An 18,123-nucleotide genomic window follows, 5' to 3' on the forward strand; every position below is an offset into this window, starting at 1 on the left:
TACAACATATATTATTTATATTCAACGTTACATACATATTCTATTTTACATCCATGAAATACCACGTTTGATACAAATACAACATATATTATTTATATTCAACGTTACATACATATTCTATTTTACATCCATTTTATGTGATACACGTTGAATAAGAATTTGAGTTATGTGAGAATGAACCAGTGGTTCCGAATTTAAAAATAAATAGAATCAAAAAAATATATATGGGAAGTTGATCATCTTTTATGCTACTTACAATAAATGCGAACTAGGTTAATGATTTGAGATCTCTAACTGTTAACTACCAGAGTAGTTAATCCAGTAAAACTTATACAGAATAAAAATAATCAAAGAGAAAACTACGAACGAAGTAATCTATGAAATGACACCAATTCATTGACACAGACACATCTATTACAAGTAAAATTTTAAGTCTACTAGTGTAAGATTTCCAGAATTTCTGTCACGATACCAATATTGAGATGAATTTGAAAAGCGAAAGTCATCATCTGGTATGTTGCCAGCATATTTTTCTGACTATCAAACAGTTATTCCATAAACTTATAAATAAATTGTTAATGACAATATCGATCCATATAGTTGACACTGACACATTTATTACAGATTTTATAAAAATTCATAAAATAATATGCTCCCCAAGTTTATAGAAGTTTTTCCTCAGTTCAAGTTATTTTTGGAGTTACATTGGATGAAAACCATAGGCTCTGTGCTATAAGCTGACCAATAAGGCGTTCAAAACCAACCAGAACTTAGTTCCTCGCTAACACTGATAATAAAACAATGTCATTTTTTCATAATAAGTTATATTGTTCAATGTAACAGCAGTGAAATTGTTTGAGTGTAATAATTGGAATCATCATTGGGAAGTAAAGTTTATAATGATTTATTCATTCTGATGGCAGAGTGAACATTATTGTCCAAACTTCGCCACGTTATCAAATAAAAAGCTAATCTTTTCTATTATAAATATTCAGATAGAATTTCTCTTCTCATTGCTCTCAAGTAGGCTTTTCTAACATCCTGAAAATAGATAAAATACATACAAGTTTGGAATTCATGAATTATTTTTTATAGTGATGAGAGTTGATTAAAACCTGAATATTGTAGAGGATATTTAGTACTAGCCAAATCCCAGGTCGTCAAAACACTGTTTTTATGTAATAATTTACAATAACTTTATAGTTATTTTTTATAGATAATGTTGTCGGTTTGTTATAACATTATTTTAGGTTCATGGTTTTCCGATTTAAACCTGTATATTATGTTAAATAAACTAGCCGAATCCCAGGACGTTGAATCACTGTTTGTATGTAATAATTTCATAGAGAATTTAATTGGTTTGTTTCAACATGTTTCTTGGTTTATTTGTTTTCGATTTAATTCAGTTATTTTTCCGTTCCTCGAATTTATCTAGTAACATCATGACAGTTGGATCGATAGAGATCAATCCCCATAATTGATAAGTTATAAAATATACAAGTAATTGAAGAATATAGATGGCTTGAATTTTCCAATAATTTACAATAAAAAAATACGACATATACTATTCTTCTATTTTACATTCATGAAATACCACGTTTGATACAAATACAACATATATTATTTATATTCAACGTTACATACATATTCTATTTTACATCCATTTTATGTGATACACGTTGAATAAGAATTTGAGTTATGTGAGAATGAACCAGTGGTTCCGAATTTAAAAATAAATAGAATCAAAAAAATATATATGGGAAGTTGATCATCTTTTATGCTACTTACAATAAATGCGAACTAGGTTAATGATTTGAGATCTCTAACTGTTAACTACCAGAGTAGTTAATCCAGTAAAACTTATACAGAATAAAAATAATCAAAGAGAAAACTACGAACGAAGTAATCTATGAAATGACACCAATTCATTGACACAGACACATCTATTACAAGTAAAATTTTAAGTCTACTAGTGTAAGATTTCCAGAATTTCTGTCACGATACCAATATTGAGATGAATTTGAAAAGCGAAAGTCATCATCTGGTATGTTGCCAGCATATTTTTCTGACTATCAAACAGTTATTCCATAAACTTATAAATAAATTGTTAATGACAATATCGATCCATATAGTTGACACTGACACATTTATTACAGATTTTATAAAAATTCATGACATCCAGAAAATATTGAATTAAAAGTAAGCACATTACACTGAGTTAACATTGACACATAAATTTTACAACAAATAACAACAATATGTTTATAACAGCGACAACTGGACATTATATTACTCTCGATAGAAAATAATTTCCATCGAAGGTAAACAATGCGCCCACATCAATAAGAGTTGAGAATACATAGAAGGAAGATATAGTAAGTGGGAGGTATGGACATTGTGCGGCATTTTTCTCAACGAAAAATTCAGTCAATTGATCATCAATGAAGGAACGTAATTAATGACAGTATCATCTAGTTGACATAGATACAATGAAACATCAGATTCAATATTCAGCATACATTGCAGTCATTCAGTTAATGCAAAATATAACATAATGATTGATGAGGGCTCTCTCAATCTTCTATGAAACTCACACAAGTTTGTAAATAAAGAGTTGTAGGTACACTTACGCACAGAAACACTGTTTTCATATTGAGGCTAGTTGTGAAGGGGGTTTGGGAAGAAGATGAGCTGAAAGTTCAGAGAAGGACAGTTAACATTATTTTTACATCCAGTGAACATCAAAAACAACATTTATTTCAACAAACGGTTCCTTAACATGCATTTAAGGGATTCAGATGGTTTACACAGCATACAATCAGCATTACAATATCGAAGAACGAGCATGCAAGCATATTTCATTTAAACACAAAATCTGGAAAACCCCTTATTCATAATAACACGACACCGATTTACTGAGAAATAATGCATAGCTCATACGTTTCATGGTTCATCGCGTATCGATAAAAAAGGATCCATTTACAAACACATTTTTCCCACCCACATCGAATAATTGTTAAAGTTCGTTCATCAATGACCAGCCCACATAGTGTAAGCTACGGTTCGATGAGTGTCTTCATTTGACGATGTCAAGTGTTCTTTACGACCGATTTGAATGATTTTCAACTTCGTAATTATTCACCCTCGTGTTGTAGAAGTCTGAAACCAACTTGTGGGAGACTTGAGGACATATAGATGCGATACATATTCAACATCCACGTTTGGACGCACAGACTTTTCATTATCCGTTGTGTTAATCTTCGTAGGCCGAGAATTTATTGAGTTCAGTCATATTACATCCTCCAAGGGTTATAAATGTAAATTGTTTACATCCAGTTTCGAGCAGAGTATCCGAACAATACGGATGGCCTCGACTCGTGGATTGAACACTAATCCTCATCTGAAAGAGGTTCGTATTGGGCAGAGAGGAGGGGAGCCGGCTCGGGAGGAGCAGAGTCCGGCTTGGAGGGAGGCGGAGGGGGTCCGGGGGGGCCTTGATTGGCGTTCACACTGGTGTTCAGACTGAGCGCCGAAAACGGATACGCGTAAGTGGCGAACTGTTGAGGACCTTCGTTGTTGGCGTGATCAGAAGCAGCGGCAGCTGCTGCGTCTTCCTCAGATGTACGCATCACTTCCGCGATTCTGTTTTTGACGTAATCGAGCGGAGAAAGCGGCACAGGCTGCGACTGCGCAGATTGATCCAACGCGCGACGCAGCTTCCACGCATGCGGTTCGTACGCTTGTTGCTGCTGCTGTTGTTGATGCTGATGGTACTGGTGACGTGCGCTCATTATCGACTCGATGTGATCGCCGAGTGAGACGCCTTGTTTGGACGCGTCCGGACTTGCGCTGGGTTTCAACGGTGACACCTTTCCGTTCGCCTCTGAACCATCTCTGTGGAAGCCCTGCAAAATCCATCATTCGTTGTTTAGTTTAATTCATCCTTCGCCACAGTCCCTCAAGGCTGTCAGGTACACTTTTTATCATTAAAATTGGATAATCTTTTCCAATATAATTGTTAAGATCATTATAAGAGTGAGAAAAAGTGGCATCTGAATTTTTTAAGTGGTCTAATAAGCGAGTTATGGTTTGTTGAAGTGCTAACTTTCCAGATTCTGTTTTCTTTCCAGATCATAAACGGTTCCGACTATATTATTAGAGCTTCTCTTAAAAATTCCAAAAATGTATCTTTCCAAACTAAAACATTTTATTTCCCATATCGTTCATTAATAAAAAAGTAATATTTTTTGTTAATTCGATAACTTGTTTATTTTGGCATTAATCGCGAAAAAACGCATATTATAACAAAGCCAATGATATTATTATTATTATTTCATCTACCGACCACCTGTAAAAGGGGTATAAGGATTGTCATTGTGATATAAGGATTTGTCATTAATCAAACAGCAACATGTTATCTATCTTCTTAAACCTTCATCTCTATCCTGGATGTATTAAAAATACTCCAATGGAAAATTCGAAACCGTTTATGATCTGGAAAGAAAACGGAGTTTAGCACTTCAACAGCCCATTGCAGTATTGTATATTATTGTTTTGTTTGATATGATTGGTTAATAAAATTTATTATTTATTTATTATTATTTTATTATAACTCGCTTATTAGACCACTTAAGAATTTCTGTTGTCATTTTTTCTCACTCTTATAATGATCTTAACAATAATATTGAAAAAGATTATCCAATTTAAATAAAAATAAAAAGGTGTACCGATCAACCTAAACTGGGAATTGTCAAACAGTTGCATCAATTACAAAATGATCCCGCTAAAGGTTCAATTATCGTTTATTATTATTATTATTACATTTTTGTTGGATTGTGTTGACATGTTGAGCTTTGTTTGATTTATGTATATGTATTTATGAATGTGGAATAAATTTGAATTACTAAAGGGGACGTTTACATAAGTCAATTTCCCTTAATTCTAGTTTTCTTGCTTTGATTTATGTATATGTATCTATGAGTGTGGAATAAATATGAATTTGACTTACTAAAGGGGCGTTTAAATAAGTCAATTTTCCTTAATTCAAGTTTTCTTAACGTTTGAATAAATGATTTGATGAATTACGTAGACCCTTCTACTTCTTCGAGTTTTGTGGTTGATTCAAGTAGATGTTGAGCATATTTCACTGTTGAATTCAACTCGAATCTTAAATCTACAATACAACCTACAAATAGGGGAAATGAGATAAAATCAGTCATTGTAGAATTTAAAACAAAACTAAATAAAAAGTATGAAGAAGAAAGCTTTGAGATTATTTTTAGATTTTTCACTTCATAATTATATTCTTTTGAGGTTATGAAAACTTGAATCCAAGTAAACTTGACTTTGAGTTTTTAAAATCGCTCATTCAACTCAAACGTTGGAAAAACTTGAATTCAATCAAATCAAATCAAACTTTATTCATCAAAAAATAATTACAATACAAATTGACAATTCAATTTAATGAAACTTGACTAATGTATAAACAACTTTAGCAACGACTGTATTATGATTATATTTATATAATTTATATAAATATTTATTTCAATATTTTTCATCCTATACCCTTTTACCAATACGGAATCTAACCAATATATCGTTCTCCTCTTATCTTATTAGTTATAGCCTACTAAATTGTGAATATTTAATGAAGTGCGATATTATTTTCTTTTCTCTTATTTTCTTTTTTAATATTACAGTATCAAATATGTCATTAAGGCTCGTACTGGAGTTTGTCTGTGAGACAAACTATGGAATAAGTGTTTTTATGGAATTCTATGTTTCTATGGAATAAATGAATAAGCTGTTACAGTTGCTATGTCAGAAATATATAGACAACATAAATGTACAGTAATAGAATACAGCCGTTAATACAGTCGTCGCGCGGCTAGAGTCGCATATTCGTCGCTTAGGAATTTGACCTTAAGCCTCCATAGATTCAACAACAGGTGCCTATTGTATAATTATAGGAAAGCAGAAATAGGTTTACAATAATGAAAGAGACGGTTAATTCAAATAAATCTTGAGAGAGTTGAAATTGATTACTTTCAGTAAGAAACGTATCAAGCTGGACAGTATCAGTGAACATGACTAGCACAGTGAGAATATAATTTTCATGTGTTCTAATTGGACTATGTCACTGAGCCAGCCCAAACTAATATGAATACTCCCATTAAAACGTGAGGAACTTGAGGTGTGTTTTACATTATTTTGTGAAATTTTCCGGACTCAATGCTCCAGTCATCACTGATACTGATACGACGGCATCCAGCTTTAAACGGCTGATCAGGTATAACTTGTATAACATCTAACACTCAAATTATATTCTAAAACTGCAACTAATTGCGGAATTGCAGAGTACATACTGTGTTGTAAAATTGCTACTAGAATTGTATACCTAAAACATAATAAAATTAATTCGAGGAAAGTGTTTATAAGTTTCTAAATGAGGTAATTTGAGGAGAGGTATGTGATTAGAATACGTTAAAAGGAAATAGGATATTGGGAGGAGAAGAATTACAGCACTACAAACTGAAACCTATCATTTGAAAAATATTGAAAATTAATGTTGGTTTCAATCCAGCATAATCTTGTGAGGAATATTTTTTTATATATTCATTATTATTACTGTATGGAATAAGATGCCAATCTTCATTTTTCCACGTTAAAATGCACGACTGCTGTCATCACAGGCGTTTAATATTATTTGTTTCCATTTACATAATTATCTTTGGTGGTTACAATATGTAAGATTATATGAACCAATATTGATTCCTGAATATTTTATAGAATTATTTCAAAATGTAGAAATATAATTGAACAACGAACTATTGATTAAACGGTGATGCACTGGTTCCAGATGCTAGAGATTAATTTACCTGCAACCAATGTATCACTATAATATATACTTTATTATTTATTGATTCATACAATACGTACATCATCAAAATGATAGGGAGAGAAAAAATAAGGTAACCTTGTGCTATTCCTCTCCCAAATTTAGATAAGGTTACACATAGTCCGAAATAGGTTAAGTCTTGCAGTTGTTCACTCCACAAAATTTTCAGTCCTTAATTATTTTCACAAAGTAGATTTTTAAGTTTAGATGCTTCAAAACCAAACATAGAAGAAATATTTCACATTATTATCACTAAAATAGGAAATATTCACATATTAATATTTAAATATTTAAAATGTATTATCTAGAGTTGTCAAATAAATTGATCGAACTTGTTGAATTTAATTACTTTTTTTCTCAACAATCAAATTGATCGAGGTTTATAGGGTTTTTTCATTTTATTCGAGTCGTTCTCCATTTGATTTAGGGGAGCCAGAATTAGTTATGAAAAGTGTTGACAACCAACTCTCCAGGAAGGTGACCTCAAGTCCTAGAAAGAGATGGTGGCAACAAGTCAATCCCGATATGGAGAGGCTTGGAGCTACCGGAGGAGATGCTCATGATAGATCCACCTGGAGGCTTTTTTTGGTGCGGCCAAATGTAATAATACTAAGGGTGATGCCCACATAAGCTCTTAGGCTTGTGCGTGGGTAATGAGTGAGAGGGATGATGATGACAGATGACGACTACTTTTGAGGTTGTCGAGACCGACGGCTTATCGTCTCCTCCGAAAGACGGGGTGGCCGTATCTATGTGATTGTGCTGTGGTCAAAAAATTTTGCCCCGGTCGAGATTCGAACTCGGGTTCTCTTGATTATAAGACCGGCGCGTTATCACTTACTCCAACGAGCCACCCAATGTCGACTTGAACATAGCTGACCCTGGAGCCAGGGCCAGAAGAATTATTAAGAAATAAGGATCAAGAAGAATTATTAAGAATTATTATCAATTGTATATTAAGAATATACAAACTAATTATTATTACTACTACTACTATTTTTACTACTACTTATTTATTGTATATTAAGAATTATTATTATTGTTAAGTAAGAATTATTTTGCCGATTTACCTGGAACAATCGATCTCCTGGTCTCTGAGATTGATGGTGGGGAGGAGGATTGACACCCTGGCCACTAGCACCGGCACTGCTCCCTCCTTCAGCCGTCTGATTGATCGTGTGAGTGATGATTGCGTCAATCAGGCTTGCAGCAGTCAAAGTTGGGCTCTCGTTCTGGCTCGGAGCTCCGCGTCCTCTCATGCTGCAAAAATTACAAAATATTCGTTACACGAGACAGTTTCAATCATTCTATCACTAAAAATCATTCAATGATCAAACATCAATAATCATTATATAATAAAAAACAGAAGAGTTTCCGATGATCAAACTTTGTACGCCATTTTTTTTAGATAGATTTGGGTAATATTTCACATCAATCATCATTCTACAGTATAATAAAAAAAGCAATCGACAGTTTGCGATGTTCAAATTTTTTAAGGCGGGTTCAAACGTTCAAGTTTACCATCAGTAAAAGCAAAAGCCGGATCATTTGGTTCAAGCAAAAGACTGATGTAAAATTGCGTCTTCACGTATCCGTCTTATGTCGTCCGTTTTCCTATTTTTGTGCTCACAAGTTCAGTTCTTGATATGTTTATTTATTCAATAATTCAGAATTATACAACTTACAGAAAAGAAACACAGGCTAACTTACGCCCAAAACGGTTCAAATTCTAATTTTGACAACAGTCCAAAGTAGCTAGAGGTTATGTGTCACTTCAATATGAATTGTGATATGGTTCATTGAGTCTGAATTGTATACGGTTGACATATATCCGGTAGATAAGTAATAATTATATCGTATTTTTCCGCTGATTCAACTGGATAATGCTATATTCAACATAATGACAAAAATATTACTGTTAATCGCTAAATGACTTTGTTTACATGTCATATCTCGAGACACAGTGATTGTAAATGGATTGAAATTTTGTAGATAGTATTCTTATCAACAATATAGTACATCTTAATATATCATGATAGTAAATCATAATATCAACATCAAATTCTGAGAGTATCATGAGAATCAAGAAAGAAAAAAAGGGTTAAATGGCGTTATATACAATGGATAAAAAAAACTTGCTTATTTCAAAGTATTCGCGAGGCATTTTATTAATTTGAGGGCGCTGAATCCGAATCTAAAATCACAATTTATCTATCTCCATTTTTACGCGATTTAGGTTTTGGTGGATAGGCAAAAGACGGACGGTTTGATGGAAAAAGATTGCCGGCCGATACATTTCAAGTTTGACGACTTAAGCTTGAAGACCGTCCGATCCGTTTTACCGTCCAGACGCAACGACTTACATGCTCCGACTTTTGCTTGAGCAAAAGACTGAAGCTAAACTTGAGCGTCTGGACCGGGCTTTAGACAGATTTCGGTAAGATTTCCAAATTTTTGGTAGTTCAAGAAGTACTTTTCATGTTTTATTGATTTGTGTCAAGTGGAATTGTGAATATTCTTTCTCCAGGTTCTCTGTTGGAATAAGAATTACAGAACTGTATTTACTTCTTGTGGTATCATTTTTGGCTTCTATTGTTTCACATTCTTTTCAATTTCTCTACAATTATGTACGTTACTAATGTTCTTTCTACTGGTTCTTGTTTAGGGTATGATCACAGTGGATACACGTTTGCACAAGTGCAAGTGTGACCACGCGTGCAGATAGAAACAAAATCTGGGAAGTTCTACAGAAACATTCACACTGAACGCACAAGCAAGCATGCACATGCTGGTAGCGTTCAGTGTGAGCAAAGACTTACAAGTCACAACGTGTTTCCATGGCTATTTCCAGATTTTGTTCCTCATCTTCACGTGGTCTCATGCAAACGTACATGCAATAGTCGTCTCGGCTTTCCTGGACGGCAAATTTCGTAGTCATCGTCTTTCAAGTAATGTAATTCCCTTGTAGGTTCAAATTGATCGGTAGTATTCAATTATATTTGTTTAGGAATTGTGCTGAAAGCCAATATTGATTCCAAAAAAATATCTATGGAATGAATTAAGCTGACATTGTACACTATTCCCAAATGTGACTTATAATAAACCAAGAGGTTCTACCGTTCCTCATTTCATTTCAAGTTCATCAATGATTTAGTCAAATAATGATTGTAGTTTCTTTTGTCAACTCATCACGTGGATTTCTAATGGTAATAGGCTATTACTGAATGATTTGGCAATGAAAATTAATTGTGATATTGGGATTAACAAGCTATGAGATGAAACTCATGAATACAATGGAAAATCATACGAAATAATACAGAGTTTTTGTGACTCACTTGATAGCCTCTGGATGTGCTCTAGACGTGGGAACAGGCTCCCTGGACATTGCAAATCGAGATTGAGACTGTAATTGTGCCTGAGATTGAGATCTGCTCATTTCCTTTATCTGCTGCTGCTGACTTTCCCTGGGAAACAATCAAATATACAAAATATTATTCACAAAAGTTACATAAAAATAAATACCTATGACTATTTTACAATAAATTAATTACTTTCTATTCCAATAGCTCAGCTACACAGATGATAGACATGATGTATGAAACCATCATGTCTATATCTATTTGTCTAAAGCGATTTCGTTTTGTAGTGACGCTAATAAGCTATCGATAAGATAAGTAAAGCTCCATGCATCTGCTACTCCCTTTGTAAGGGTGCCACTTCAAAAGCCGAAATTCTTTGAAATCAATCAATCAATCAATCAATCATTTTATTTAATTCAACACAATATACATGAAAGAAATCAAAATACAAAAAATCACAATCAAAAACAATTCGAAATAAACCTAAAGCTGTAGGTCCACTTATCTCTCATCATCATCCGTCAACCCCAAATAGAGCAGCCAAGAAATAAACAACAATGGTTCGTTCGTTGACACAAAAACCTAACCTCAAACTTGTACAGCGATTTTTCGACAGCAGACCTACGTCAAAGACACAGCCAATAAGGGTGCGATCAAATCGGATGCATGTATGTGGAAGTGCGCTTCATCATGATTTGATGCTGAGGAACAAAATCTGGAAAGAGCCATTGAAGCACGTTGTGACTTGCATGTAGATTCTCACACTAACGCACCAGAAAGTGCAAGCGGTCAGTGTGAGTGTTCCTATTGCTCTTTCAAGATTTTGTTTCTCATCTGCACGCTTGGACCTGCATGACTACGCATGCCCTTCACATATGCGCATCCAATGTGATCATACCCCAAGATAACATGCATGAGAACACCTTTGTGTAATCAATAGTCTATTTCAAGTCCAATATACTTTATTTATTTATTTACTCTTATGGCTTTAACAGGAAATATTTCCTGTTATAGGGGAAAATGAAATTTTAATTTCTTATAAATTAGTAAGAAATACGTTCAAGACTAACAAATTGAAGGTGGAATTCAATTTGTTATACTTCATGACAACATTTTCACTCGAACTTGTTTAGAACTCCTTCTGCTAAGTTTTCTGGATTCTGCTGTATTTTTTAAATTCATTTTGAAAGAAAGGGAAATTTCGTCTCTTGTCACCTGATCTGTTGTTTTTGTTGTTGTATATGCTCCCTCTGAATCTGCTCTCTGAGCTGCTGCTGTTGTTGATGATGGAGTTTCTGCTGTTGTTGCTGCTGTTGTTGCAGGTGATCACACTGTTGTTGGAAATGTTGTTGAGCTTGCTGCTGAGCTGCTGCTTGTTGTTGTTGCTGATGATGCAAATGTTGCTCCCGCAGCTGCAACTCTCTCTGCTGTTGAGCCTGCTGTTGCGCCTGTTGTTGCTGATGCTGTTGTTGCAATTGATGTTGCTGAGAGGTCTGTGAATGGTGCAGCTGATGGTTTTCGCGAACAAAACGTTCCTGTTCACGACTTGCATATCTAGAAAAAAAACACAATTTGTTATAAAATAAAATCAAATAAAGCATTATTCATAATTTCATATATTCAATACGGTGTCATGATAGAATCAAAGAATTTATTTACAATTATCAATTGAGAAATTCTTGAAATGAGTACGGGCTAATGGATATTAAATGTATTTTCATCTTGTTTTTGAAGTCCGCAACCTTCTTCTCTCTGATTTTAATTTATTAAAAAACTTTAGCTCCCACGTTGGAGGAACGTTTTTCAAAGAATGTCTTATATGCTGCTGAAGTGATAATTTCTTCATCAACGTGTATGATACCGATGGTTATCATATTCTTCGTTTTTTTATTTTAGTGTCAGAATACATTCCATGATATATAGCCCATAAATTGTCAAAATGTTGAAGTTCCTAAATTTTTCACAAACAGACTCCCTGAGACCTAGCCTTGATGAATCTTACTGTTTTTTTCTGTACTATGAACAAATTATTCAAATTTTCATGTGATGTTCCTTGATGAAAACAGGAGATGTTATACGAAAACACAAATATCACATTATTTTATACACTGGATCTGATAAATCAAAACATCTTATGAAAAAGATTTAATGTAGATTGATCAATGAAATGAGAACGATCATTTGATCTTTGACAGGAAAAAGGTTTTTAGGTTGGAGAAATCAAAACAAGTGTCGGATACTGATCAGTTTTTTCTTTCTTTTTCATGGAATTCCTCTTTAAAGCGTGCATTTATTGAAATTATTTTTCCTTTTGCTTTCGTTTATCTTGTACAAGTGATTGAAATATTCTTTAGTGGGTCTATTAGTTGACCGAGCGAAGTGAGGTCTAAGATTCAAGTCGACGGTTTGGCATTTCTCTTAATGTTTACATGTTTATATGTTGCGCATTTACGGCGAAACGCGGTAGTAGATTTTCATGAAATTTGACAGGTATGTTCCTTTTTAATTTGCGCGTCGACGTATATACAAGGTTTTTGAAATTTTGCATCTCAAGGATAATATAAAAGGAAAAAGGAGCCTCCTTCATACGCCAACATTAGAGTGAAAATCGGACTATAGAATTATTCATCATAAATCAGCTGACAAGTGATTACACAGATGTGTGGAGAAGCCAGTCTATTAATGTATTTGTATAAGGTCTATAGTTTCAATCAAAGACCTTGAAGAGGTACCTATGCATCTTTAAGCTGGGTTTACACCAAAGTTATTAACAAAATGTTAATAACTTAATCCTTATAGATTCTATTAGATTGAACGGAAGTTGACAAACACACATCTTCATCATGTGTATGATAAGCTATGTTCAATCTAACATAATCTATAAGGATTGAGTTATTATTAACATTTTGTTAATAACTTTGGTCTAATCGCAGCTTTAAGGTCTTTGGTTTCAATATTTTGTTTTGCAGTCATGGTATTATTATGCGTGCCCATTAGTATCAATATTCTCACATTCGAAAAAACTAAATTAATAGATGATTAAAATAAACAAATGAAATAATGCTGGAGAAATTATAATATTCTTGATTGTAATAAATTAATTTTCATCAGATAGAAAGATTATCACGGAACTGGATGAATTATATCATATGGAATACAAATTCAAACGTGAACTGAGTTTGTTAACATTTAAAACAAGTGACATCAGGTACTTGTGGATGAGAATACTGCGTGAGGTCTACTGTTCACAGAACTACTAGTGTAGATTACTTAATCTGATTATTCTCTCTTCAATCGCTGCTCCTCACTCAATTTCTTGTTCAATTCAAGCATTTGGTCAGATCCAGATACCACCCATGACAAGGCAGATGAGTCTATAATGTTTACAGACGCCATTCTTAAAGTTTTCAGGAGAGCACCCTTTGCTCCAAGTGCATTATAAGGTAGATGTCATTATACTTGTGCTTTCATTACTTTGATTTATTTTTGTGTATCATAACTCGACTATTTTATAAATGTTTTGATTGAATTACCGGTCATGAGCATTCTCTCGGTTGAATCTTTCACCGAGGCCCTCGTGGAGCAGACGCTTGTCCTCCTTGTCAGGATTGTTGGGAACGGGGAGACTGGGTTGGCGAACGGCCACGTCGACCAATGAGGAGAAGGCCTCGCTGCCGGGCGGGTAGTGGTGGGGACTGGGCGGCCGAGTTGTGTTGTGCCGCTGGATCACACCCTGACGCGCCGACTGCTGGTAGTAGCTCTGAAATTAATCAAAACCAGTCAATAATATTCAATAATAACTAGACAATGGGCAATATGAATAAAGTTGAGCATTTGCTTGTACTTCTAAAATATTGAGCATATGAATAAACGTGAGGAAAACCTTTTGCTCATGCTCATCAAAAACATAGTTTGAGCATTTGCTCAAAAGTAAAAGCTTATACTCAAAATTGTATGAATAAACTAGAGCATTTGCACAACTTTTGAAGCAAATGCTTCAAAAGAGGTGAGTCTAGTCTAGAGCAGCTTTTCACCTTTTGTTCATAGTAAAATGGCTCAACTAATTCGTGTGAGGAAGAGGAAATTATACCAGATACGATCACAACCAATAGTTGAGAACTATAAAACTCTTTTTAGATTCAACCATGATATTTATATCACCATTATTCCTACAAAAGATACCTATCGGATAAAAGATAGCAATCACAGAATAGGAAATTAGCATTTAAGAATATGAGAGTGTAGACGATTATAAGAAGGCTATTGGGTTTATAAGATTATGCTGAAGATTATTATAGAGACGACATTTTTTCACCTAACCATCTTTCCTCTTTTAACTAACCTGAAACTCAATTCATAGATAGAGAACAGCAGACGGGGTGTAATTAGTCTGAAGAGACTCAAGCATATCATACTGGATTGTGAGAGACTAGGGGCAAAGAGAATGGCTCTGTTTGGCTGCAAGCAACTAGGTGATGAATAGGATGATAGTATAGGGAAAAAACTCGTGGATCTTGTAAAGGACACAAGTATTGGTTTGCCAAACTAACGTACTTGTGATACATAATAACGTGTGAGGTTCTTGTCACACATGACGTGTGAGATTCTTTGAACCTTTGGATCCTTGAATCCCTCTCTTCAAAAACAATAAACTCCGCCTAATAAAGAATTTTTTCATTTTCATTTTTATTTAACTACAGAAAGGAAGCACATTTGGCATACCTTGTCCGGTGCCGGGGCAGGAGATGTGTGCACAGGGGGCCCGGGAGCCGGGGGGCGCCTCTGAGCCGCTCCATGCATCTGCTGCGATGTGATGTAATCGTTCATGATGATCTGCCTCTGCTCCACCGAGTACGCCGGGGGTCGCGGCGGGTAGAAGCTACTCGTACGCTTGTTGCTGTTGCTTCCACTGTAGAACTCGGCACCACTGCCATACACAGCACCTCTCTGGTGCACCGGAGTACCTACCAAATTAATTCACTCATAAATAACACATGTCAGAAAATAACATTCATAACTACTACATTTCACAGAGCCTACCCAAATAACACTCAATTTTAAATCATTAAGTTGGTTGGCCATAGCAACCATTAAAGTGTAACCATGTGACATTTCTCCCCACTCAAAAATTGTACACTTGAGGAGTTGATCAATATGTCTTCTCCATATTGAATTATTTATTTATTTATTCGTGGATACAATATTACAAATCATATAAAATAATACGATTGGGTAGAAACAACAGGCAAACAAATTGTACACTTGAGGAGTTGGTCAATATGTCTTCTCCATATTGAATTATTTATTTATTTATTCGTGGATACAATATTACAAATCATATAAAATAATATGATTGGGTAGGAACAACAGGCTTGGCCCAAAACTATTCCATTCCCAAATTTTGATAATGTTACATGTCAATAAAAATAGGTTATGTTTCTACTGTAAATAGTTCAAGCTCAATTTTCGTCCAAAAATAAATATGAGATGCAAATTTTAAATTTAGAAGAATTAAAACACCAAACGAAAGTAAAATATTATACTTAATTATCACTGCACATTGAATTGATTATGTTATTTTATAAAATTTTGAAGCCATAAATACACACAAATTCTCACTTATTATGACGGAACTATATTTCATTATACTTAGAAATCTAAGAACGCTTTTTAAAATTATTTAGTTACAACATGTTTCGGCCGAATTCATATAGCCGAAACATGTTGTCACTAAATAATTTTAAAAAGTGTACTTAGATTTCCAATTATAATGAAATATGGTTCAATATGGAGAAGACATATTGACCAACTCCTCAAGTGTGCATTTGAGTGGGGAGAAATATCACATAGTTGGACTCTAATGGTTGCCATGGGCAACCAATTTAATGATTACCTTGTTTAAAAGTTATTCAGTTTGTATTTAATTATATAATAAATGGACGTAAATTCAGCATACAATATTCATTATTTTAGAACATAAATTTTTTTCATTTATATTCAAAAATAGCCCTAAAGAAAAAAGCAACACTCAATTGATTCACTCATCCAAATCATATTTCATACAACAAAAACTGAGAAACTTTAGAAAGTTTATTTTTCACAAATCGTCTAAACAGACAGGGGATGAATATCAAAACAACGAACAAATTAATATAATAATAACATATCATTAGCACAAAAACTCGTCAATGAAATATTATAAAATGTTTAATTACTATTATTAAACGAAAATCCAAATTAAATGCTGTAATTCACCCCGAAGACTTCTGCTTCCATCTAGCTACCGAATTTCCATCTAGCTGTTTACCCTGTTGTCAATATTTGCAGTAGCAGAAGTCTTCGGGGTGAATTACAACATTTAATTTGAATTTTCGTTTAATAATAATTAATTCATTAGCATTTGAATAATTGCAATATCTCAGTAATTTCCATCTGTATTATAAATGTGTTTGTTGGTTTTTGTCAGCCGAATTTTGAGAAAGGTCTCCAGTCCGGAGGCTTTCATTCTAATTTTAATTTCATTTCCACAACTTAGAAAATATTATAGTCGAATCAAATTTATTCATACACAATATTCACAGAAATATACAACAAGTTACAAGTAAAGAAGATACTACACACAAAAAGTAGAGTAAGTTACTTACTTTAAGTAAAGTTACTTTAATAAAGTAAAGTTACTTCAAGTAACTTTGTACGCGGATAAAAGTCAGACAAGTGTTGAGGCTGTTTGGTACACTTTTTTTTATTTAAATTGGATAATCTTTTCCAATATAATTGTTACGATTATTATAAGAGTGAGAAAATGTGGCAACTGAAATTTTTAAGTGGTCAAATAAGCGAGTTATGGGGGTTATGGGTCGTTGAAGTGCTAACTCCGTTTTCTTTTCAGATCATAAAACGGTTTCGACTATATAAACAGAACTTCTCTTTCAAAAATTCAAAAAATGTATCTTTCCAAACTAAAACATTTTATTCCCCATATCGTTCATAAATAATAAAGTAACATTTTTTTTGTAATTTCATCCACCGACCACCTGTAAAAGGGGTATAAGGATATGTCAATTTGTCATTAATCAAACAGCATCATGTTATCTATCTTCTTAAACCTCCATCTCTATTCTGGATCTATTAATAAAAACTCCAATGGAAAATTCGAAACCGTTTATGATCTGGAGAGAAAACGGAGTTAGCACTTTCAACAACCCATTACTCGCTTATGAAACTATCTGGGAATAAAGCACAGCACTGCCTGTAGATCTATTAAATCGAGTTTCGTTACTTGAAAAACTTGAGAGGTGTTTGAAGTTTTTTTTTAATTATATAGTAGCGAAATTATATAAAATTACAACTACCAAACTAGCTATAGAGAGAACAAACCCTTCAGTTTGTACTCTGATCTGCTCTTTAAACTGATCAGTTTGTAAGCTACAGCATGGTAGAGCACAGTAGAAGTAGGAGTTTCAGTAACTTTTTCAAGTAACGAAACTGGATTTATTAGATCTACAGGCAGTGTTGTGCTTTATTCCCAGATAGTCATCTACTGTTACTCTCCAATAACTTATCTAACAATATAATTATGATAATCTAAATACATAGTTTGATTTAACACTTTGGGCCATATGAATAAAGTTGAGTATTTGCTCATACTTCTAAAATATGGAGCATTTGCTTCATTTTCTATGAATAAACATGAGCAAAACATTTGCTCATGCTCATCAAAAAAATAGTTTGAGCATTTGCTCAAAAGTAAGAGCTTTTGCTCAAAATTGTATGAATAAACTAGAGCATTTGCTCAACTTTTGAAGTAAATGCTTCAAAAAAGGTGAGTCTAGTCTAGAGCAGTTTATCACCTTTTGCTCATAGTAA

The 18,123-nt window shown here is 33.8% G+C and overlaps 1 protein-coding gene across 1 annotated transcript in view; it reads right to left on the bottom strand.

The window, feature by feature from the left end:
- Positions 1–864: 864 nt before the first annotated feature.
- Positions 865–18,123, bottom strand: part of LOC111058670 — a 123,393-nt gene continuing 106,134 nt past the window's right edge. The window contains exons 20-26 of the mRNA XM_039442152.1: positions 17,285–17,291; positions 14,980–15,221; positions 13,791–14,017; positions 11,473–11,811; positions 10,234–10,362; positions 7,969–8,158; positions 865–3,905 (exon numbers count right to left, since the gene is read on the bottom strand). Coding sequence (XP_039298086.1) covers positions 3,390–3,905; positions 7,969–8,158; positions 10,234–10,362; positions 11,473–11,811; positions 13,791–14,017; positions 14,980–15,221; positions 17,285–17,291 — 1,650 coding nt within the window. The 3' untranslated portion in view covers positions 865–3,389. The remainder of the gene's footprint in view (positions 3,906–7,968; positions 8,159–10,233; positions 10,363–11,472; positions 11,812–13,790; positions 14,018–14,979; positions 15,222–17,284; positions 17,292–18,123) is intronic.

The sequence above is a fragment of the Nilaparvata lugens genome, chromosome X (assembly GCF_014356525.2).
Source record: "Nilaparvata lugens isolate BPH chromosome X, ASM1435652v1, whole genome shotgun sequence".
In the NCBI taxonomy this organism is placed as follows: Eukaryota; Metazoa; Arthropoda; class Insecta; order Hemiptera; family Delphacidae; genus Nilaparvata; species Nilaparvata lugens.